Below are 25,491 nucleotides of genomic sequence, written 5' to 3'. Positions count from 1 at the left end.
CTGTGTAGTGTGCATGTGCCACCACTTAACTAATAGGCAGAAATCAAATTTACATCGTTTTACAAAGTAAAACTCTCAGAACAATACACTTGTAACATGATTTCAAAGAGAGTTGGAAGGAAACGAAGAAGCTCCATTGTGTGGAGTACATCTAAAGTGTATTATTACTCTTCCAATTCCTGTTGTTCTCTGTTTTGTTCCCCAGTGTTTCCTGAGGGAAGTGGAGTTTGGAAATGGGTCAATGATGAGTGAAGTGTGTTGTGTGCGTAGTCAGTAAAAAGTAGTAAAAAGATCAAAATGTATCAGTAACACGCCATGAAAAGAAGAAAAGTAATGATGTCATTTGGATTTCACAAACTGAACACAGGAAATAGAGGGCAGTGGTTCTCAAACTATGGTACTATTGTATTTTTTGCACTTCAAGCCTGAGATAGCTTAATAAGAAAGCTTGGGCACTATACACTGCATTATTACAGATTTTTTCAATTGCTTTGGCATATTGTCTGAAACTGCAAAACTATTTACACTATTTTTGTTCACAACTTTGTGAACAGCATGTATAACACCCTTTTTAAAAGGACACTTTGAGGTTAGATTTATAAAGTTATCTAACCATCATCCAGACACTGGGCAGAGAATGCACTTTTAGATGTGTAGTATGAGGGAGTCAGAGACCTGTAGGACCAGTATCACACTGTTTCTGATGGTTTGAGAGTGAGATGTGTAAATGCTCTAAATATGTGTCAAATATTACACATCAGTTATGTCGCAAAAAAAGCACAATTTTCAAACCTACCAATCTGCACCATCTGCTCCTCAGATCAACACTAGTCACCCACACACCATATTCATACTACACCACATCACTAGGTATTTCCAATGTTGTATTCAAGCACTAACTAGGCCCAAATCCAGTTTAGCTTTTGAGATCAGATGAGATCGGCATTCTCATGGTGGTAGGGTTACTTGTTGTGGTGTAGTAGATCCAAGAGTGAAGTAAATGGTCTTGTTTACTTTTGATATGGACCTGGTTTAGTCCTCGTTTAGACCAGTGTAAAACCAAATAGAATCATTACTGACATCCAGCTTTATTAATTTAGACCTCTGGGTAAGTGTTAGTGAGGTAAATCCAGTCTATTAAAGTGGTACAGGAAAAAAAAAAAATTCTCTGGTGGTTTGTAAGTAAAAAACAGAACATACTAAATTAGAGCATGCACTTGGACTGTCAACTGTGAGTCTATGCAAAAGTTCTCATTACATGTTTGATGAAAAGTTGGGCCAGTCTCTCCGGCTCTGCTACACACTTCTCCAGCTCTCCCAGGAAGTAGCTGCATGAAAAAGACACAAATAATCACTTAGCTTTTATTTGACCCATTGTTCCCTTGTTATTCCATAAACACAGCTCGCAGTCATATTTGTTTTGAGCATTGAACATAAGTGAGGCAGAAACAGACCGTTAATAATAAGGCGTACCCTTTACTTACTCTTTATGCCAGTCAAATATTTGGTGAATGTTTCCAAAAACAATCTTGTCCTTTCCCTTCATGTCCTCCGGTACTCCTTTGGCATTCATAGTGGCCATGTATCCCTGCAAAAGAATCAAAAACAGCAAGTTTGTTTTTTATAACTAACGATTATACATATTGACTTTAAGAGAGTGGGTTGGTTTTCAAATACTGATCTCACCTCGACTATGAAGCTCAGATCTGCTACATAGTGCTTCTCTGTCTCAATGAGCTCCTTCAGTACATACCTAGAAAGACAGGAAAAAATACAACTTTCATTATGTAAATTTCACATTTTATAGGCCTCAGTTTTCTAATGTTGTTCTTAGAAAGCCAGAAAACGCTATTCTAACAATCAATGCAGGAGAAAACCCCAATACAATAGAGGTTATACGAGTGCATACTATTGAACTTGTTTAATGGTGGATTTTCATGGTGGAAATAATAAAAGTGTGACATAACTTTGGATTAAAAAAAAACAAAAAAAAAACAATCTCTTCAAAATCTGTCAGAAAAAAGTCAATATAGCCAAGATAATAAGATGAAAAAAACTATTCATTTCAGAGTGATGAAAAATTTGGACCATATCCATAGAAATGAACAAATAAAATATTACTCTTTTGATTGGGAAAAGTCAAAATGTTCCATATGACACGAAACAGAGACCCTTCGTAATCTTGTTCTTCACTGTATACCCATTTACATTCAAATAGTTTTCCTCACATGTAATTACAGGTTTCCCCACACAATCACTATTAACATTATTACCAAGTATATCAGACTCACTTTCACTCACATAAGTTAAGTAAAATAATAGCTAAAATCCTTACATGCTCTTCTCTAAGGCACTTCTTCTCTCCTCCTCTGTGTCGGCCGGAGCGGAGGACTGACTGGAGGCGTCGTCCATTATGACTGAGGTGATGTCTTCAGGCCCGGCCACTGTAGACAGAGTATCCTGGAAACAAATAGAGCTCCACTGTGTCACGGCGTAAGAGACAGCACTCAGAGCATCATCAAACGTACACACAGAGAGCAGCAGCCAGCGTTGTATCGTAACAGTGTGTACTAAGGTTTTTATCCCTAAATTTAACATAAATACACATTGATTTGGTTAGTTTTGTCAATGTTTTTAAAAGCATTAACTCCAAATACTGTAAATGTCAGCAGATATGAGCGCATTTTGATCAGACCCCCCCTTGGCCAAATGGAAAAAAGGCAGACTAAAGAAAAACTCCAATTAAAATCAAATGTCATATCATAATTGAGCCATACCTCACTACATCTTGTGACATATATAAGTTCATATGATGTCACCGTATTCAAATGAGCCTTTAGTAATGGCCTGCAAAGGAAAGGTTAGAGATGGGTGATATGTATAAAATCAAATTGTAATCTGACCCAATGCAATTACTGGGCCTATTGACATGAGACAAAAACTGGCGCAAAGCTCACTCCACTCTCTTTAATATTCATGTCCATATTGGCAGTAGACAGCACACTAAGCCATAAGATTAATGGAGTGGGGAGGATATAGTTACTGTCCACTAACAAAAAAAAACAAAAAACAGTCACAACGTTAATATTTCGAGTTTGTATAATTCGCTAATAAAATGATCTTCTTAGATCATTTTTTTCATCACCGGATTCTAAAAACGTGAACACGACGCACACAAGAGGAAAGCGATGGGAAAAGCTGATAGAGGTGATAATGATGCAGGTTGCCACGGTGACCAGGGGGAGCCGGGCGACACGGAGCACAGAGCGAATGATAAGGAGATCGTCAGTGTTGGTAATGACGCGTGAGGTACACATCAGATGGACAGGGGAGAGCAACAGGATCCTGGGCTCAAGGACACAAAGAATGGCTGCAGGCTCAGGCAATTAAAGCGCTATTTCAGTGCAATGAGTGAATGCTTCTTTTAATTCTGAGAAGCTAAGAGGTTGGACTGACAGTTTACTAACACACTCTTATTTAAAATGCAAATGAGGCCCATGCAAGAGAAATGTTTGCATGAATAATACGTGAAAGTTACAGTAGTTTGTTGCTGTCAGATTTGTTTAAATGTGCCTATGAAACATTTATGGGATTGCTTCACAGATCTGACTTGTAACTTGTCTTGGTGGTGTCCTTAGATTAATACAGTTGAAAGCAGAAGTTTACATACACTATATAAAAAGACACATACACTTTTTCGCACTGTCTGAACATTTCCTGTTTTAATAGGACTGAGATCAGGGCTCCAAAACATTGACTTTATTATCCTTAAGCCATTTTGTAACCAGTTTGGCAGTATCCTTTGGGTCATTGTCCATTTGGAAGACCCATTTGAACCCAAGCTTTAACTTCCTGGCTGATGTCTTGAAATGTTCTTTTCTCATGATGCCATCTATTGTGAAGTGTACCAGCCCCTCCTGCAACAAAACATCCCCACAACATGGAGCTGCCACCCCAGTATTTCACAGTTGGGTGGTTTTCTCAGGCTTGCAAGAAATTTTAGTTTCCTCAGACCACAGGACATGTCCTCAAAAATGAAGGCTTTTGTCCTGTGTGCAATTGCAATCTGGCTTTTTTTTTTTTTTTGGAGTAAGTGCCTTCTTCCTGGCAGAGTGTCCTTTCAGCCCATGTTGGTACAGTACACATTTCACTGTGGATAATGACACACTCTTACCAGCTTCAGCCAGCATCTTCACAAGGTCTTTTGCTTCTGTTCCTGGGTTGATCCGCACATTTCGGACCAAAGCACGTTCATCTCTGGGACACAGAACTCATCTCCTTCCTGAGCAGTATGATGGCTGGACATTCCCATGGTGTCTATACTTGCGTCTAATTGTTTGAACAGATGAACCTTCAGGCACCTTCAGGCATCTGGAAATTACACCCGAGGATGAACCACAGAAATGTGCAAGTCCATAGTTCTCTTCCTGATATCTTGGCTGATTTCTTTTGACTTTCCCACGACGTTACACAAAGAAGCAGTTTGTTATAGGTGTGCCTTCAACTACGTCCACAGGTGTGTCTCTAATTAACTTGTATGTCAATAAATCTATCAGGAGTTTCCCAAGACATGACCTCATCATCTGGGTTCTTCCAAATTGTTTAAATGAATAATAATTTTACTGTACAGAAACTTCCGACTTTGAAGAAAGTAATGAAAAATTGTATTTAAAAAAGGATTCTGGCATTTAGCAAATAAAAATAGAAATCATTTTGGTAATCCCAGTTGACCTAAAACTGGAAAAAAGACAGTGAGAAAAAAGGGTATCTGTCTTTTTATATAGTGTATGTAAACTTCTGGTTTCAACTGTATGTATTGAATATAGTTCCATATGAATACAGTTTCGTGTTTTAGGGAGGGGGTCTAGTCAGCTATAGAACATTTATTCATTGTAACATACTTAATTTTGTTTAAACTGAATGCAGACTGATATAGATAGGAAAAAATGAGACACATATATAAGGATCTGTTTAGCTTTAGGTCACACACCAGTTTAACAACACACATAAATACTTGTGTGTGATAGCAGGCTCAGACATGCACTGATCTGATCGATTTATTTCCTATGGTATATTCATGACCTCCTTTTCAAGCCTTTTTTTCCTGGAATTGATATGATTTCCTGTGGTGGTCCTGGTTTAAATTTAGAGTTATTGTACACAAAAAGTCCTGGCCTGAAATCATCGCTAACTCAATGGACGGAGGGCTCACAGCTGCGCACAATGCTCATGTTTGTGTAACCTATTTTACGATGACAATATGCACACTTATGGCCCCTCTATTTCTTAGCCTTAGCTTAACAGTTTGTCTGAGTTGAGTCTATATATAGCCCTGTTGTTCTCCATGGCTATTTACTTTGTCTTTACCGTGTTAACTTATGGGAGCAGCCATCTGTCTTCAGCTAAATCAATGTGTCCTGTTGTCCAAGTCAAGCAGAACCTCCCCAGCTTAAAGACATACACAAAAGTGCACCAACAATACCCCAAATCCCACTGGCAGACTGTTATCTTATACAGAAATAAATAGATGAATGAATAGAGAGGATTGTTAGCATGTGGAAAAATAGCTTGGACATTTTAACCTAAACTAGATCACCTGCTGTTCAGTGAATCTATAATAATTCAGTGTCTATGGTTACAAGTTGGAAAGAAAAACAAAACAAGGTAAGGCTGTGAAGAGAAAGACAGAGAGGCTCCAGAACACCCCCTCTCCCCCAGCACGTCCTACCCTGCTCAGAGCGCTCCGGTCTGGCTGACAGGTCTCACTGGCTCCCTGATCACTTCCAGATGTGCTGTGGCAAACCCCACAGGAAAAAGAATCCCCTCGCTCCCTATCCCCCCCACTACTGATGGGAGTTTTGTTTTCTTTCAGCAAAAGCCCATGCAAAATCAGACAACACTGTAACTAAAAACTAACATGCTGCATTTTAAGCTTTCCAAATATACCACATAGTTTTAAGAGTCAGCAATGTTTAAATGTTGAGATAATAAACATGGAAAGACAGGTTTCTCTAAATATTACTCTTTCATATTTTGAGATAAAAATAATTTAAAGCCACAACATCTCAAAATGTGTGTAATTTTTTAATTCATTAATATGTAATGTAACTCTTTGCACAAGTTTGCTAGGGAGACAAAATAATGACATAATCATAATATCATGATGTCTGCTTCATACATTTATATATTTTCAAACTAACAACCACACCAAGTAGTCTCAAACAACAACAGTGATATAGTAAACATTTTAAGAATAACATGGCCCTTTGTTGACACTAGACCTCGAACAGCCCAATTAATGAACTCACAGCCAAACAGTCCAAATGGTTTACAATAATAAACTAATTCAACTAATATTAGAGTATGCAAGATAAACAGCTAGAGAAGGAATATCCCTTTTTATAGTACTATGTAACACTGGGTTAGTTACATCATAGGCATAAAATCTGTCTATTGTTGTGAGGTCTTGTCATCCTTTCAGAAAAATAACCCTGATACTATTTCTGCCAACGATTTCCTGTTTTCATAGCTGGGAAATATTTGTGTATAAGTCGTGTAAATATTATGATGAGTGCCGTACCTCGGTATCCTTTGACATACGATCACAAAGCCAAATCACAACGGTTTGGTGTAGCTAGGATTTTTTTTTATTTTTTTTTACAGGGAGGGCCAGCAAAGGCCATGAATAAAACGTATGTCGTCAGAGCAATAAAATTAATTGAACAGCAATATATTTGCCTAAATAAATAACTAAATAGATAAACATTAATAATGCTAATGTAACAATTAAATGGCTGCACCTCTGGCAGTTTATGTGCAAGAGAATTCCATAAAAAATAGAGTGAATAGAGAAACAGTGGTAAATAGTCTACAGGCTACATGGACTAAAAATACCCATGTGGAAAAGTTTAAGCTTATTATGATCACTCAGTGATATAAATAACTACAATGCATCAAGCCAAAATTGTCTCAGAAGTAGGCCTATCAATTAATCAAGAATTTTTGACCCCTGTACAGGGTGTCAAAGTAAGTGTATAATTACCAGATAGGGGCCAGATAGTTCTGTTAAATGATTTATTATCTTTCTGCTGCAATTCATTGTTAATTGTTAATTTCATTGTTAATTTTCTGGAATCAGACCAACCGTATGAGTCTGATTGGTCCAACACTGACAGAGGACACATCCTCTGTGCTTCTAAAAACAATTCAAAGTAATAGCAAAAGAAGAATAAAATCTGTCATCTGGACAAAATGTCCAGGAGTGAAGACGTTTCACTGTTCATCCAAGCCGTTTCTTCAGTTTTGGTCAAATTACTGGTGGACACTGCCTTATATCTATCTGAAGGTGAACAACGGGTGTTTTGTGTTTCAGTGTAGCTAAACACCTAATGTTTACAGTTTCTGTTTGTAGGCTAGGTCTATTATGTAGGTATATTCAAAGTAATAGTGCTTATGTTGCGCACATACTGTCGCTATCTCATTTATTATTCTCGAAAAAGGAAAGTAGAACTTGCCAACAGAAGGGAGCTGAAGAGCTAGATATGTTTTCTGTGGATTCTATATATAGAAAAACGCTATGTCCTGCTAAACAGGGAGAGCAACTCTAAGACTCCGTGACAAAACAGGTATCACTAAGACTAACAAAAACGCAGTAAATGCATGGTTTAATGTTACCAGTTAAGCTCTAAAGTCCTTTGTGAGCCGTTTATGTTACGTTTCATGTTGTTAGACCAGGATATGCTGACAGATATTGTTCAAAAAGCTTGTTTTGTGAGGCCAGTGCGTGATGTTGGAGGAGTTTGTTATATAGGAACTGTGCCGTGACCCGGTGCTGCGTGTTGTATTGCTGCATCCTGATTCCGGGTCCCTCACCCTTCCATGGTTTAGTCCATTATTTGAGGCGGTTATGCCCTGTAAAAGCCAATGATTGAAGCAGTGTGTAGATTTTAGCAATCTACACACTGCAGAGCGATCAGGCGGACCGATTGACTCCGGCTGTACCCAAGAGAACTTGAATAAGGCTAGACAGAATTGAAAGTGATGGACAGAGCAAAGGTTTTCAGAGAGAATGCAAGGTGTAACGCAGAATAGAGTGCTGCTTTTTATGCATCCCATGGCTAGTGCATGAAAATGTAAAGCCTCTGTGTTAGTAACGCTGCAGGAAGGTATGTTTCATTCAGTCACATGCCCGGGCGTTCAGCTGGGAGCCATGGGGATGCCGGGCTTGTGTCAGCAGGGGCTGTGGCCTCCTCTGCCACCATGTACCTACGCCACTGGGCTAAACATAGCTCCCAGATCAGGTTACAGGCATTGAACTTGAAAAAAGCAACACATGATCGCTGAGGTGGGCTGGGACACTGGAGCCTAAAGCTGAGGGATAACCCGCCTACATAATTAAAGCTGTCTACCTCTTTTAACACAATCCAAATGACAGTAAAAACACCAAGGCACTGACCTCATCCACATGATGTAACCAACATTACCAGCCCTTAATGCTTTGTTAAGACTCAAATTAGGCTCACTGATTCAAGACACCACTGGGACCACTGGGACTTTAACAACAAGCATGTGCACAATATAATCTAAAAATAGGCTTTCATTTAGTTATTTGTAACAATAATACACAGCTAAAAGACACGTAGAATTTGATATGTGTCTAAGCCATTCCTCAAGCATTTTGTGTAAAAATGAAAGCATAAACGGGGTAATCTTTCATCAGTGCTGCCGTTCCGTGTGTTCCATGTATCTGCAGGCATGTGCCTTTGTTGAGGGCTGAATGTGGCACATGCATCACACAGGTTGCTGTCATGCTCTGGCCTCTGGGGCTCTGGCTCATTGATCCACTCTGAGAAAGTCTTTTCTTCATTTACACTTTGCAGCTGCATACATGTGTGCTTTGTGCCAGGGGACTTGTTCTTATGTGGACTATTTTTTTTTTTTAAATCTCCTGCTTATTCTTTTATATTCGATCACAGCATCCAGCAGATTAGTTCTTACAGTCAATATTGAGACGGCTGCATTTCAGATGTGGCGAATACTGTACTGTTTGATTGGGCTTGATGATTATTGTTTTTGGTAGCACTTTATAATAACTCTTTTAAAAGCAACAGAGTCTTAATTTAAAATAACAACTTGTTTATTAAAACTGATTCATGCTTAGTAATTAATATACCCCTAGTCCTAGCCCCAACTCCATTATTAAGTAGTTAGCCTGAATCATTCTTTGTTCATGCTTTAGTAAGGCTGATTACGGTGTTGTTGTTATAAAGTGGTAAGATGTAAGAAGCAGTGACAACATTAAATATAAGATATCAGAACCTACATTGGCACTGTAGCATTTATACTAAACAATGCTGTATCACATATGGCATCTGTTCATTGCTTACCTGGTTGTTTGGTATGGATGTGCAGCCAATCAAAGAGTCTGTGATGTAGCTGGGTGACTGGAGTGTAGCTGGAGACAGGTCCTCCGGGCTGGCCAGGCCATCTTTCCACTCCTTTAACAACAAACACCCATTATAGTATCTATAAGGATATAATCTTTATGCTACCTGTGTTTATGTATGCAGTATATGTAATGCACAGAGACCAGAGCCTGCTCCAGAACAGCAGAGCATGTGTGTCAGGCCTGAACCAGCACAAGACCTGTTATGTAACATCTGTGCCACCTGCCATCACACATACTCCTCACTGCACCACACTGTAACAACACTGTGCTTTTACTGTTAACTGGGGAAGGCCATAACCAGCATGTGCACAATGTTGCAGTAAAATATGAATAAATGCTGATTATAATGCCAGAACAGGGGAAAAAAGCATATATATGGTAGATGGTAAAATTGAAATGACATGTTTATACAATGCACCAATTTCATTAGTTGTAACATAAAAAGTAGTAGTTTTTCAAATATGCCACCTTTGTGCTGATTTTATTGTATTCAAGAAAAATGCAAAAACATTTATACCAATATTTGTACCAAAAATTCTTTCTTACTAATGAGTGCGTCATGGAGAGGATGGTGAAGCTCTCATCCAGTGGCGGAGGGCTGCCCAGATCCTGAATGGGGTGTGGGGGCACAAGTGGGGGCTTTCCCTCCAGTTTTCGGACCTGACGTTCCCCTTTAGCCGTGGGCCCGGCGCTGAGTTTTCGGACTGGGTTTGTGAGCCATTTCTTGAGGGTGCTCACTGAGCGCCTGGAGCTGGGGGAGCTGGGGGCTGAGCTGCTTGAGGCTTGGGGGGGCAGTGATGCTACAGAGGTGGAGATGCTGCCTTCACTTCCCGCTGCTGAGTAAGAGTCTGCGAGGAAAAGAGAGAAGTTAGAATGTGGGAAAACCTGAATTAGAACAGATGCGTCCAAAACATCCTGGACAAAATACAAACAGAAAGATCTTCTGCACAAAGCGTATCACATTATCCACTCCAGTTGCAATGGACGTGTGGCTGAACAAAGTAGGAAGGGAATCAGGTTTAAAAATCTATAAATACACAACGTGACAACTGAGGAAATAGTAAAAATACAAAAACAAATCAAAACACAATAGTGCTTGCGAGTGTCTTACTATCTGTGTCCTTGATATTGATATGCTTCTGCGTTAAAAATCTATGCAGTCCAATTGTGCAATGTAGAAACAGAGGCTAATGTCAACAGATCAATTGTTCTTCACATAAAATCACTGTAAACATGACTTTTGGTTTAAGGCAAAAATGTTCTTTAATTAACTGGAAGAGTCAAAGTGAAGGTCTGTGAAAGGAAATGAAGGCACATATGTCAACACAGCAGGAATCGACAACAAGAGAAATGACAGAAATAGGCTTGTGTAGGAACAGTGAGTTTTGCATTGAAAATAGGCATCAAACACAGCCCAGTGACACAAGCCAGATAGTGGAGGTCATGGCAGTCGTTTGAAGTGATGCTCCGGCGCGGTCACACACAGGAGGCAGGGCATAGGGGAAGTGTGTGGGGGGTGGTCAGACCGGATGTCCAGTGTGATCCTGTGTAGAGAGAAAGGATGGTGTTTGTATTTCTCAAGTCCTTTAGCCCCTCCTCCTGCCGGGTCAACCCAGCGCCTCTATTACAGCTCTGAAAATGGAGGGCTTCATCTCTGGCAGCAAACATCAGTCACGCTCTCCTTAAATCTACAAAATGACCAAAAGTTGACCCCTGATTCACACTACGAGCTGTAACGTCTGCCTCTCACTGCAGAAATTAGCACAGTAATATTCAGAGTGATGAAAAATTAGCACCATAGCAAAAATAACAAAATATTCAAGCTTTTGAGTTCTACAAAACATTGCATACAAGCAGGAATCTAAAACCCATGAATGTTTTTTACAAGACTCATCAGCTCTTGGGACTGGTGCCAAACAACAATGGTTTGTTTGGTCCCTGTGGCTGGACATGGAAGAGAATTTTATTTGATTCAAAATATAGTATAGTAGTGTAGTTCTGTGACATGGTTCTGTCAACAATTTGTTTTGTATAAAATCAAATAAAATGTTGTTATAGAGTGCTGAAAAACAACAACAATACAGCAATGCTATAGACATTAAAACTAAATAAAAACACAGTGAAATGTAAATATAGTGTACATAAAAAACAATATAAATATATATATAAAAAACAAGAAAAGTCACAATGACCTAAATTTAAAGTAATCCATGTGCCAGATCATACCCCTACAGTAAGTCTATATTTGCCAGTTTCTACATTATAACTGAAACACTCTCTCCAAATATTTAAATTGTTACTATAATAATATAATTCAAATTATTTTTGTAAACAGCACTAATATACACATTCATGAATCATGAGCACCATCTGCTAATGCCCAAGGCGAGAGACAACTCTTTGCCCAATTAGTATTCAATAAAGAAAATTATCAATGATTATGACACACACACACCCACATACAAGTACACACAGAAGTACACATAGACACACACACACACAAGTACAGACACACACACAAATTCTATCTTTATATTATATTAACATCAATTTTTAAACTTCTCTTAGCAACTGCTGACACTTTATTAAAAAAAAAAAAAATTAATAATAAGACAAAAAAAAAGTGGTCAGCTTGGTACCAGAGATTTCTCTGTCCAAGGACCAGAATTAGAGCCCTGACACAGTATACAGTATGAATAAAGTGAATAAACAAAGTTGGAAAGTTGGTACACGTGATACAAGTCTCTCTACCCAACAGGGTCTTGGCCCCACACTGTAGGGCCAGCTCCCGGAGGACTCTCACTGTCCTCCCGCTCAGGTTCAATAAAGCCAGGGTTCAAAGGTCACAACAAAAAAAGCCACAGGTCACACTGTTCCTAATCATCTCCAGACATCAGATTATCTTAAGTGCAGCACAAACAAATAAAAGTGAAAGGAGAAAGAGCATTATCTAGTTACGTATGCAATGTGATGAAAGCAGAGATACTCCTCAGTGGCTCAAATGTACAGATTCAAAGCATGGACGGCACACTGTATAATTTAGTGAATTAATACATTTATGAAAAGGGCTGTTGCATCTGCCTGTGTCACCATGGCAACCCTGCACTTTTCCCACTGACAGTAGCGCATGAGGCCAGCTTCATTTGACCCTAAAAAAGTAGGTTCCCATAACAGTTACATAAAAAGTTAAACATGTTATGACCAATGTTCCCTCTAATTTTTCACGAGTCTGAGCAAACACACAAACTCCCTGAGCGATCCCATGGACCACTGTGAGCTGTGGTCATGCTGCATCACATCCATCCAAGTTAAATGGTTTATTAAAAGAATCAAATGACCGCATTTACATTTCTGTTATAAGACTTTTTAATTAAGTGCTTTAGCCACTTATACAATGAAAATGACAAAATTTTGCTCATGACCTGTGTAGTATGTTAATGCTATTGGAAGTATAAATATTTTATTTTAGCTATGGCAAAACATGAGCTTCCAACCAAACCAAGCCAACTGTACATTTATATATCATATCAAAACACAATATAAAATGTGTATTTGTATATTTGTATATAAAATATATTCAAAACAAGTGGTATGGGTCAAAACAAATATATATTTACAAACCACACACTGCAAACAGTGAACAAACACACACACACTTCAGATTGGCATTAGCTAATGCTAATGATTACGCATGATATATTTGACCCAGAATTAAGTCAATAGCAGAATAAACCACGCTTACCGATCAGGAACAGCATCCAGTCCATCAAAACATAAGGTCCTCTACTCCTGGGTCCATCATGAGATCTTCACTCGGTTCCGTGAACCGCTCCGGGTCCAGATGCCTCTAGTTTAACTTGTACAAACATCCACAGTGTCCTCGGTCGCGTACTTCCTTTGTTTGGTCCGTTTCGTCATGTTTAAAACGCAAAACTGCTGCGTAACAGTGCGCCCGAGGGCGGGCCGTCGGAACGTTAAGGGGTTAAACACTTAGCATCATTAGCGAGTTTTTAGTCGGCCACGTCGGCTAAAACTCTGGTAGCGGCGCATGAGGAGCCTGTCAATGACGTGGCTAAACTGCGCAAATACGTCTGTGAATCACATAATTGGCTGGAGCAGCTCGTCCCCGGTCACACTCACTGACTCACATTGAAAAATACCGCAGAATGAATTGTTGTTTTTGTTTTTTCGATGTTTTTGTGCGCAGCACAGATTTTCTGTGCGCGGAGACCGGGTCAGCAGTGCGCAATTGCGCATGCGCGCAGCTTAGAGGTAACAGTGGTTATGACTATGTTAAATACTGAAAAATATGTAGCAATTTATGATCATTTGAAGCCATGCATAAGAGCTCACAACGTCTAGTAATCCTTGAAGAAATTGGGAAGAAAAAGAAGGTTATTTTAGCAAGGATCCATCAACAGACAGAGGAAACACATTTCAAATTAGGATGGATTGTACATTTTCCGTTATATTTTCTAGGCTAATAAATACAATCCTCCTCACCTGTCTAAATAAATATTAAAAGACCTAAACTGTTAGTAATAGTAGTCCGCATAATAGCTACAATAATAACCATGTATGAGTCTTATAGGTGCTATGATAACAAGAGCAGTATTCAAGAACTTCTCAGTCAGAACCTATACCTTACCTATCTAGTCACAACTGCCCCAATGAGTGTGGCTGTCAATCTGCACCAACGGTCTCTCTAACCACCTCCAATCACAGTGGCAAGTGGCAAGTTTAAGTGTCTTGCTTGAGGACCCAAATAAACTTTGGCTACACTTTAATTAGTTTACCCTGCTAACTTTCTGGGGATATGAAAAATGCTCCATCTCCTGATTATTTTGAAAAGTCAAAAGGATATGCCTCTGTGATAGATAGAATTTCAAAAGATTAATGGCATAAATTATGATTTGCAATAAAGAGTAGATAGTGCCTACTCTAATCACATGTCACATTGATAAATTCATGCAATATAGTGCAGTCGTGGTTTTTGTATAAGGCTAATCAGATTCTATATGTGCTTTTATTGTAAGGCAGCACTTTCACAGTAACAAAACCAACCACAAATTGCCCCCTCTGTGCTGCTGACCAAGCACTCGTTTTGATAATGGCACTGCAGAGGAAAGATAAGCCACAGAGGCCTATCTTTCAATGAGAGTAGTAATAGATATGGACCATAATTAACAGTAGTAATCTGTTAATTTTACAAGTAGGACACAGTCAGCAAATACAGAAAAAAATAACCATTAAGTCATTAGAATTAAGAGGAAACACACTGAAGACTTGTTTGACATGTTCAGATGTGTATAGTTCTTTTGTTTCTGTGTGTTAGTTGGTTCCAGTGAGGCCTATATTGCAGAGCGTCCCAGGAGGAGGTGCATGAAGAGTGAAGGCTGCGAACAAGTTTGCTCCATTACAGTCAGTGCTTTTAGCTTGATCTCTGCGCTCAGCAGCTTTCACTGATTATCTGATCAATAAAGGTGGGCTCAACTTCTACTGGGGCACAAACCACAAGTCCTGTGCAAACACATCAGCTGCCTCAAACTAGAATTTTATTTTATAATTTCTTATAGAAATTTGCCCAAAGCTACAATAAAGAGTCCATTAAAATAAAATATAAGTAAGCAAGTTCAGATGTTCACTACCTTCAAGAAAACAGTCTGCACAGTACATGACATAAGCTTTAAATGTATATTTTCTCCATAATATTCTATATGTTGTGTATTTTTGGTCCACAGTAGCTGTTACATTGTAGACTTAATAATTATTAGTAGGCTACACTCGTAGGTATAAGCCCTAAAAACCTGAGCATAGCAAACTACACAAATACATTTCATCCTAATTTTTATAAACTGTGTGATTAAAAGTTGCTTCGACTTCCTCCACTGTCATCCCTCTGTCAGACTGAGCAGACAGTGCACCACAGGGGGACACGAGGCCCAAACAGCTCATCAGATCTAGAGTCCTGCTGATCACATCGTCCTGGCTTCTCTGAGCTGCCACCACCTCTGCCTCATCACCTCAGGGCTCCGTGACAACAGCCTCCTCTGCGTCACCAGCAAATATACCACGAAAATCACCTCACTTTTATTGTCTCCATCCACACCCTTTTCTCTTCCCCAGCCCGCAGACTCTACTTCTACTGTATATTACATTTCAGCTACTCAGAGGAAATGAACGCGCTTCCTATCCACATGGCCTTAACTGCACTCAGCAACTCCAAGACCTAGGCTTCGAGTCAACAAGGCACTTAGTAGCTGCTGCTTTCAACTGGAAATCCACTTACTGTCCTTTAGTGAACCTGTGTATAGAAACATATCACAAATGTTTTACCACGTTTAAACCTTGTGTGTGTCTGGAAGCCACACAACCATCTGGAAGACTGTTTTCTTTCTATATCCTCCTATTGACCCCAAGCTTTTTATTCAATATATTTTTGTAGCTTATTGTTAAGGAAGTTGACACAAACATAATTTACTTCTAACCAGCCCGACCCCACGCTCCTCTACAATATGCCCCCCACCGCACCTCTCTGCAGTGCACTGTTTACATAGTGGTGTGAGTGTTGAGATGAGAGCGCAGTGCTTCCTCTTCTGATGCAATGCCCCAAACTGCCCCAAAGCTGCTGAGAGAGCAAGGAGCTGACATTTTAAACCAAACAGTGTCTAAGGCTATGACAATGGGAACACTGAGCTTTAGTTCTCAAAGAGCAATGTGCTTACCTAATAATAACTGTGATAACAACAACTAGTTTTGTTCTAATCAATCTGCAAGGTAGAGCTGTGTAACTAATCAAAATCAAGATATAGTAATTTTAAGATGTCCATGGATTTACAATATTAAAAAAAAAATCGTTATTAACTTTTTTTTGTCATATCGCTTAGCCCTACTTCAAGATTCAGCATGTTTTCAGAGATAGTCTGCAGAAATGAGTTGTAAAAAGTATCATAACCAGTGTAACGTACAGTGCAGATTCAGAAGGTTTGTCCTCATAGAGCTATACAGTGGTTTCTAGCATGTGATTAAATTGCCTTTACCTTGACAATTGAAGGGAGAGGCAAACTGGGTCCTATTCAATAGAACATTTTGTCACTTTTGTCACTGTATTAAGCTCATGTGGTGTTTTGTTCTGTGTCAGAGCCTAACTAGGGACACACATTGAGGATTATTATTAAACTTTGGGCTAAAATGTTGTAGTGTGTGTGACATTGGTCCAAAATAATAAAAAAAGATTGATACCAAAAAAGATAAAAGACTTAACATGTCCAGTACGCTAAGGTGAGATCAAGTTAATAGACTCCGCAGTGGTTATGATAAAAGAAGAAACAAAGGAACTCTGACATATGGTGGAAGCAGGTAAACTAATGAAAATAAAGGAATTAATTATATAAACAAGGATGGACAACACATGCGCAATCTCATTAGGAGGATGTATCCTATCTGATGCATCAAAGCACAGTATAAGTGCGTAATCGTGCTCCTTTTTCCTGTCCAGGTCTGTTTGAAACTTTTGAACACGACACTTTCAAGTCAGACAGAGGAGCACACAACGGCTTCCTGTCCCTCTCCTGACCTACTTCTTGTGGCACGCATTTCCACTTTACCGCTGTGGTTCTTCTAAGGGCTCTGTACGAGATCCACCACACACACAGAGCAGTGACACAGTTATCAGGGCACTCTCAACAATCAACCACATTTTTCATCAAAGCCACAGAAAACCAGACTGAACTCATGTGATTAAACACTATTGTTGTCTATGAGCTAGTCTGGAAGAGCAACTCACACACTTGATCTGATGAAGGCTTTTGATACTGAATAGAGCTGACACACATCTAGAGTTGTTAAAAGTTACAATCAGGTCAAAAAGGATAGAATATAAAAGTGGTATTGGAGAACTGCCATCATCGTGTTTTACTAAAGAACTGCTGTGCCCTTTTCAGGAGTTTCCGCTTCCTGTTATATGCAAATTTTGAGGAGTTTTTCCCATTCAAAAGATATAATATTTTGTTTTAAATTGTTAATCTGGCAACGATCCTAATTTGTCATTTTTTTACTCATTAATATCCAAGTTGTTTTTAGAAATTGGACATTGGTATATCAAGCATATCACTATACATAATAAATGAAACTGAACCTTTACTTAACCAGGTAAAATGTTTGAGAACTAATAATAATACTAATACACATGAGATTTTTTTGTTAATATTGCCAACCCCAACTCTCAAATCATAAAGATTTTACTAAAAACTAATCATGTGCTCTGTTAGTGATACTTACACTCCTTCTTATAAACTCAGCAAAGGAAATCTGACAATTGGTGCTGGCGGTTGCCGCTGCTGGCACCGTGGGACTGGGACTATGTTTGTGGTTAGTAGCTTTGAAAACTCCAGACATTCCACTAAACCCATTCAGAGCTAGACTCACCAAGTTCTTGGCACCATCTCTCTTTCCTTCCCATAATGTAAGCTTTGGATGACCAGCGGCTGTTGGCACCAAAAAGCCTTGTATGGATGTAATACACATTCTGCAAAACCAGACCCATAATTTATTCAAATCATACACGCATGAAGAGTCATTAAAAGTACACTTAAATGTCCCACAGTTGGTAAGCCGAAAGTGATGGATGGCCAACAACAGAATTCACATAGCAATTTATGACAGAATCAAAGTGTGGGTTAAACCGAGCATCACAGAAACCACTGACTATGCAGATTTATAACATCTGCTTACTGTAAATGTGCCTTTTCAAAATGATATTTGATATAGAGTAAAATCCTACATTGGATCTTACTATTGCCACAAAACATGCAATAATAAAAAATACAGACTATGTGTTTGTTTAGCCTTTGTAATAGCAATTATCCTTATTATTTTTATCCTTCTTGAAGATGTGAAACAGGCCCCCACAACGGCAATGTCCAAATCTAGGCTCCAAAAGGTGTCAGAAAGAATTGGCACTTTTGCGTAACAAATAATGTTTATTCACATATAAAACAAAAACTAATAAAACTATTCTAGTTTAGGGTTTAGAAATCATCATATTGAGCACACAGTGTATTAATTGTATATAGGCCTGTCATATAAATACTATATTGATGTATTGTTCGATATGAAATAGCTGGAACAATTATTTTGGGGATTAATATTTATCGTGTGCATATTTTTGTTGCAATAAAGGGGAGATTTCTGCTATTTTTTATGTAATACGGCAAGAATTGAGCTGTAGAGAGATGAAAACGTAGCATCCAGCACTAATTACTGGTTCTTTCATCTATTTATTACTTTTAGCTCACACCTTTTAATGATACTATATTTTTAAAAACAATTTACTGCTTTATTTTTAATTGTGTCAGTGGCATAATTTTTTTTCAATATTATCGTTTATTTCCCTCTGTAGAAATATATTACACTTTAAAATGTGTCTGTGTAATCCCTCACTTCAAAATGAATGATGTCTCTAGAAATTATCGTCTTTTCGAGATCGTTAAATGAAAGATACCTACAGCGAGGCTCTAGTCTTACGGGAGCATAACTGAAAGAGCAGACTAGACTGTAGTCCGGACCTGAATGACCTTGTCCCGGTGGGTATCTGGTTTGTATGGTTTGGCCTGTGCTTGCTCTCACTGTCTGCCCTCATAATCACATTCACATTCTCAAATCCCCTTTGGCCTCTCATGGCAAAAATGTGGCAACATGTACACACTCCAAGATGCTCGTTACTATGATTTTCTGAGCACGGATGCTGAGAGGAAATGAGGGGCTCACACTTGTGTTTATGGCTAAACAAAGCAGTTATTAGTCCTGGGGAGCCTGTGTGCTGAAATGAAAAGCGATTGTGATTCCATATGGCAGCTGTGGCAGTGCCAATGAGGAGAAGGGGAGGAGACGGAGCTGCAAAGCCTGCTGGGAGATGACTGATGCTGGACCTGGCTGGCCTGTTAGATTTTTGCTGTGCAAGGTCTAGACTCTAGTGGCAACTTGCCTGCAAATAAACACAGGAGAAACTTTAGTATTATAATTTGTATCTATGGTTACATCCTAAGAAACAAGGATTATGACCTGGTAGGGGAGGAACTCATCATGACACCTGGTAATCAATTTTATTAATAAGTCAAATAAGTCAAATAATGAATATATCCCCAGAAAACACTTTTTATCATGAGTTTTCCAAGCATAGATTACAATTTAGATTTAATCACAATTCATGTACATTTACTATGCATATATTGTTTTTATTTTATTTTATGATTATGATAGAAATTATAACTTTCACTCAGACCATGAGGCAGACCAAGAGGAGGTAAAGTGTGTTGCATTAAACACAATAGGACTGTACCACAAAATGATAATCTCACCAGAACAGCTGTTTGAGTCTTTGTGCATATTAGATTAATGGGGCATAACAATGTGACCACTAATGGAGAGTTGAACATATTGTACTGCCTAATTGCTGTAAAATACTCAGTTGTAAACACAGCATATTGAAACTGAATCCATATTTATGTATACCGTGACTAGGGTTGTGTTGAGAAAAATGTGCTGCTGTAGTAATTCTCAATCAGGCCTGATGAGCTTTCCAGCTACATTTTCTCCTTCCTTTCTGTGGCTCTCCACCTCTACCGCTCACATCGCCATAGCAACTAAACCCAGAAAGAGAGAGACATTGAGGGACATACGCACACAAGATTATCCAACAGCCAGACATAAAAATCATCCTTACAGAAGTGATGACAGGACAGGCAATATTGTATATGTATGTGGTACACTGACAAAATTACAATACAAGGATGCTACGCCATGCTACACCCGCACTTGTTAGTTATGTCCAAAGTAAGAGAGTAATAATTAGAATGACATTTACTTCACTAGGTCCGTATAACAGTACGTAACATACTGAAATGCTATATTATAATTATGAGTAAATATTTTGTATCTGTAAATATACAATGTAAACGGTCTGTCACCTGCTTGTCTGCAAGTCAGAAAAATTCCTGTTTTTCCTGGAATGTCACAGAGTTTCACTTTTGACTTATCCATGGGGACAAGCATTTGGCAGACCCTTCACAAGAAAAGTTACATAGCGCACCTTTACAACCCAGACGCTGCGCTGGAATTCAGTGTAGACTCAATACACAAATGAATCAATATTTTATTTCTGCTAAATTATGTGCTTTTTATTTCATTTCTTATCATATTCAAGAAATCTCCAGAAAGTATCCAGCAGAGCGCCTCGGGGGGCAATACAAGAATTTATGTGAGTTTTCTTCAATACTTTCTCTCTACAGCAGAGTAAAACAAAACACACAAGAGGCATTAGCCAGTTGTAATATCGTATAAAGTCATGTCACGGGCGTCCCCCCTGACGACGGCAGACTTAAAAAGACCCATATGGACTCAAAGAGGGGGTCGAAGCAGCTCCTCTCCCCCTCTGCGCTGTTGGAGAATTCTTTCTAAACAAGGTATGGAATGTACTCCTGTGTTTCATAATTTGTTCCCTTCTCATTCTTCTCTTCTGCACGTTTACAAACACAAGCCCTCACCAGGAGTAAAAAAGACCAAAACGGAGACGCCAAACTGAGGCCATGTGTGGAAAAATGTCAGGGCACAGCCGTTTAGCAGAGCGAAAGTAAAGCAGAGTGAGCGGGGCAAAAATAGTGGAGAGGAAGACAATTAATAATAGCCGTCTGACTGGCTGGTCGGACGCAGGCAGAAGTGAAGCAGACAAATGAAGGGACTAGGGAGGAAAGTGAGAATGCCCCAGGAATGATCTTAATGCGCCACTTGGTTCACATTCCAAAAGGACCAATCAGACGACAGCCAGGTCCAAGAAGCAGGCGGCTTTTCTTCCTACAACTGCGAAGAAAAACTGGACTGTATTTTTATGTGAAAAGTTCAGTTTTAGATCACAATGAAAGCACAAAATTTGAGTTGAGGATGGGTGGACTGACTTATTTTCTACCTAGCAATGCATCTGATGTTTTGCTGACATACTGTTGTGCCTGCATTCTGTTAACATGTACAGCATACATTGAGAGAAAAAAAAATCACTCTGTAGCCTTATCTTTAAACCATTTTTTTTAATAAATGTTGAAAAAAAAATTATAAAGCAGCAGAGCAGACACATTTGTTTGTTGTTCTCACGTCTCATTGTGTGACTTCTCACTGCAGTGTCCACAAGCTTGAAATATTTACATCTTTACTATCTGTGTACTTTGTGGAGCAACAATGGGAGATCACAGTTAGCCTATATACAGAGCAGACAGGGGGGGCTGAGTAGGAGGGCAGGAGGACAGGACGAGGGTGGGCTGGGGTGCAACGTTTTAAAAATATCCCAAACACAAGCGTGAGCCAACAGCTCTCTCCAGCATACCTTCAATTTTGTCTATTTTTGACTGCTTTTTCCATAATGTCTGGAGTAGCCTTATAAGCTAAAATCTGCAGCAGAGACATAAAAAGAAAAAAGATACTTCTGTCATGGTAATTTCCCCCTTATTTGCAGATACGGCTCTCCGCTTTTCTCATCAAGATTATATTTCCAAGGTTAGGCAAGAAACCATTGGAAATCAAGGCCCTGTGTCTCAAAACAAACGGAACATGTGAAGGGCCCTTAGGCGACACTCAGAATCCCTACCTCCAAAGCGGTCCGGGAACACATCATGCAGCACTATGACCGGTTCATAGCTCAAAATACATTTCCTGCTCTGATCGAGGATAATATGGCAAACTGAGTGGAAACCGCAGCAAATGAGGCATAACTTAAACATTGCCAAATATGTGGCTAGGACAGCAATGGACACTTCACGGAGACAATGCAATGAGATGTTCAAGGTGCAGGGTTCAAAACAGGACCAGAAACACACCTATAATCCAACATTCATAAATATTTGGTCTATAGCACATCCTGTATATCATCTTACTTGTCCAAGTCATGCTGAACGTATCTACAGACAAACTTTCTGGTAATTACCCAAAATAACATGACCAAAAAAACTACCTGTGACTTGTCAATATATTTTGGCTCATTACAGTTGCAAATAGCTAAGTATATTAAATACAAAAGCTTTAAATCAATACACTTACAGAAGCCCAATCAATACTTGCAACAGGGTCATTACACAGTACACACGTAGTCAATTAGCCACTGTGGTCACACAAACACAATTCATGACTTAGCTAATGTTAAAATTCATCTAAGGAAAATATATTGAGTAATTACAATGCAACCCACATAAAGTTCTATTAAAGGTAATAATGGGTTAATAGTTTTCTGTTATAGTGATTCAAAAATCATTGGCAGCGATTCCAAAATTCCTTATAAGAATGTAAATATATGTGTGAGCAGGGTGTGTGTCACTGCTGAGGGCAATCTTTGTCCACACACTGCATGCATGAGTCAACCACAGCCTCCAACGATCACAAGTGATTCCCCCCACCCCCCACCCACATATATGCACACACACAAACACAAAGGCTCATCTACAGCATATGTATATCCATAAAGTACCACATGTACAATACTGTGACAGAAGCTGAGGAAGGGAAGCAGAGGTGCTACAGGCCCTAGACCAATCCAGGCAGAAGAAACATCATAGTAAATATAATGATGCTGCTGTAACTGCTCATGTTTCAGTCACACTGTATGTCAAGTTTAAACTGACCATGTGTAAGTACTTTTACTTTTTAAGCGGTTCCTAAGAAAATTATTTTTAGTTAATAAACCATACTGTAAGTTTCACAACATGGAAAAGATCTGTGTTTTAAATCTTTTATTTGTCTCTACAGGAATGTTGGCCATATATTTAGATCGTAGAACTGTTTTATTGTCTACAATGAAAACTGGTTTATTTGCTAATTTTAGAGCAAAACCACCTCCAGCACCACATCAACTAATTAGAATTGAAATCTTTTGCAGTAGTAGTCTCAAAATGAAATACATGTAGTGATTTAATACGCAGGATGTAAACTATTTCAGTATATTTTAATTATACTATGTTCACAATTTGCTGATCAATTGTGTTATAATATTACGCATAGATATACATTAAAATGGAAATAATTTGACTGTGTGCATTGTAGAGTAGTGCATTTTTGTTATTCATGGAATGACTCCACTTGCATGATAATCTTATTTAGTGACAAACACCGGAATAATGTTAACACTTTTAAGAACAGGTCTTCTTAGGTGTCCTAGTAACTACGGTAATGTGAGGGAAACATTTTTACCTCCAGTATCTCTATTATGTTTGCTGGGAACCCCTAATGGCTCTGTGACTCAAACAATTTGCTAAAGTGAAGCATGAACAACATGCGAGCTACTAGACCAGTGCTTTCCTCTTTCATTACATCCATCGCTCCACCTGTCCCTGATCATGAAGCCCAGATCAATAATCCCCCCATCCCCACACACCCCCAGACACTGCAGCCTTTAGTTTAAGCTTCATATTTCATCATTTCCTGTGTGCATCTGCTGAACTGTCTATGTCTGTCATTACACACTGAATAAGAAAAAGTTTTACTGATGAGAGACGAAGAAAACCATTGGTTTGTGTGTTTTCTTCAAAGTGAATAGGATAAAAAGATCCTTGGACATTTATTTAGTGTGAATGAATTGATGCTGCTGCAGAACTGGGTGAATGAAGGGCTGTGGACACGTGGTGTGACATAATGCTCCACTGTGTGTCATCTCTGAGTGTTATTATGCTTAAGTAGGGAATGAATCACGCAGTGCACTATCATTTCCTTATGCAGAGTGGCTTTTAAAGTCTTTGAATAGAGCAGATGTGCCGTACAGGAAAACAACAAAAAAGGAAGCTTTGATCGCACAAGTAATCTGGGGATGTGATGATTAGGTGCGTTACTGTTACACTTATTTTATTATTAATGGGTTATTAGGTGGAGGTAGTACATACAAGATACATTTATGTATTTAACATGCAGGATTATAGACAGGGGCTAATTTCCATCTGTTGTGCAGCAGGTGAAGTGTTTTGCTCAAGGACACAATGACAACATGCACTGGTCCGATCTTTTACAAGAAGACATATTTGATAGATTTGCCCATTAAAGACCGTGATCCAGTCTAATTGGCAATGATATGCATACTAGGGTCTTTTCAGTGAAGAGGTCTACAGCCAGTTAGTAAAAGCGTGTGTTATTATTGTGTTAAATGGCGATCATTTAAAGTGTGTCTTGTTTATGTTCTGGAAATTACTATTGAAAGCGTTTTTGATTTGCCTTTAGTAAGACAAAATAAAATCAACCCTATACCCAAGTATTTGTTTTGTTTTCTGACTATTTCTGATTGTAAACTGAGCAAACTTGTAAACATGCTTGCTTTTATTACAGTAACAAGTGGAAAGTTATTAACCGCTGTGATATAGGAGTCGAGTTACAAATCTGGCAGCTCATGTTGGGCTATTGTTCTTTAATATCATGGGTTAGCCATAGGTGGCCAGGTCCTTTCCCCGGACAGAGGCCCACATTCTTCACTGTTTCTCCTGTAAACACCACAACAATGCCTAGGTTGTCATCTTTACAGGTTACAATCATCTCTGGAAAGGGTCTTAAGAGTCTTCAACTAGTCTAATCTTTCAGCGCAATGTAAAGTTAAAAGCTTATCAAAGGCAGGTCTACCAAAGCTTATGAGCAGTGGTAGTAACATAGAAATGTACTTTACAGTGTGTGTGAGGGGCTCTGAAGATGCCTACAAGATCACATCAATAGTTAAATCACTCTAAAAGACTAGTGTAATTCTTTAATGTGGTATCTCTAGGGGAAGTATAGTCGCCTCCCTGAGCTCAAGAAGCCTTCACTCCAGCTATGACTATTAAACATTCAAGCATTACTGTATTAAAGTGTTATGAATGCTTCCGCTTTCTATTTCCTATACTATTACCAATGTGCCATTTGTTTATATGTTTTGCTCTTGGCTTGTGTTTACAGTGACAATACCAAGGTAGTGCAGTGGGGAGCAGTAGCGTATGGAAAAGTAGAATATCCATTACATAAGAGATTAAAGTTAAAGAATGTGAGGTATGTAG

The 25,491-nt window shown here is 38.9% G+C and overlaps 1 protein-coding gene across 2 annotated transcripts in view; it reads right to left on the bottom strand.

Moving 5' to 3' along the window:
* arhgef25a (Rho guanine nucleotide exchange factor (GEF) 25a) overlaps nucleotides 1–25,491 on the bottom strand; it is a 47,733-nt gene that overhangs the window by 7,045 nt on the left and 15,197 nt on the right. For both annotated transcript variants that reach the window (XM_055222955.1, XM_033969464.2), the window contains 6 exons: nucleotides 9,995–10,296; nucleotides 9,387–9,497; nucleotides 2,336–2,460; nucleotides 1,687–1,753; nucleotides 1,485–1,588; nucleotides 1,259–1,328 (listed from right to left, as the gene is read on the bottom strand). In XM_055222955.1, coding sequence (XP_055078930.1) covers nucleotides 1,259–1,328; nucleotides 1,485–1,588; nucleotides 1,687–1,753; nucleotides 2,336–2,460; nucleotides 9,387–9,497; nucleotides 9,995–10,296 — 779 coding nt within the window. The remainder of the gene's footprint in view (nucleotides 1–1,258; nucleotides 1,329–1,484; nucleotides 1,589–1,686; nucleotides 1,754–2,335; nucleotides 2,461–9,386; nucleotides 9,498–9,994; nucleotides 10,297–25,491) is intronic.

This window comes from Periophthalmus magnuspinnatus, chromosome 7 (genome assembly GCF_009829125.3).
Source record: "Periophthalmus magnuspinnatus isolate fPerMag1 chromosome 7, fPerMag1.2.pri, whole genome shotgun sequence".
Classification (NCBI taxonomy): Eukaryota; Metazoa; Chordata; class Actinopteri; order Gobiiformes; family Gobiidae; genus Periophthalmus; species Periophthalmus magnuspinnatus.
Note: the sequence above shows the minus strand (reverse complement) of the source record. Positions and strands in the feature narration are given on the sequence as shown.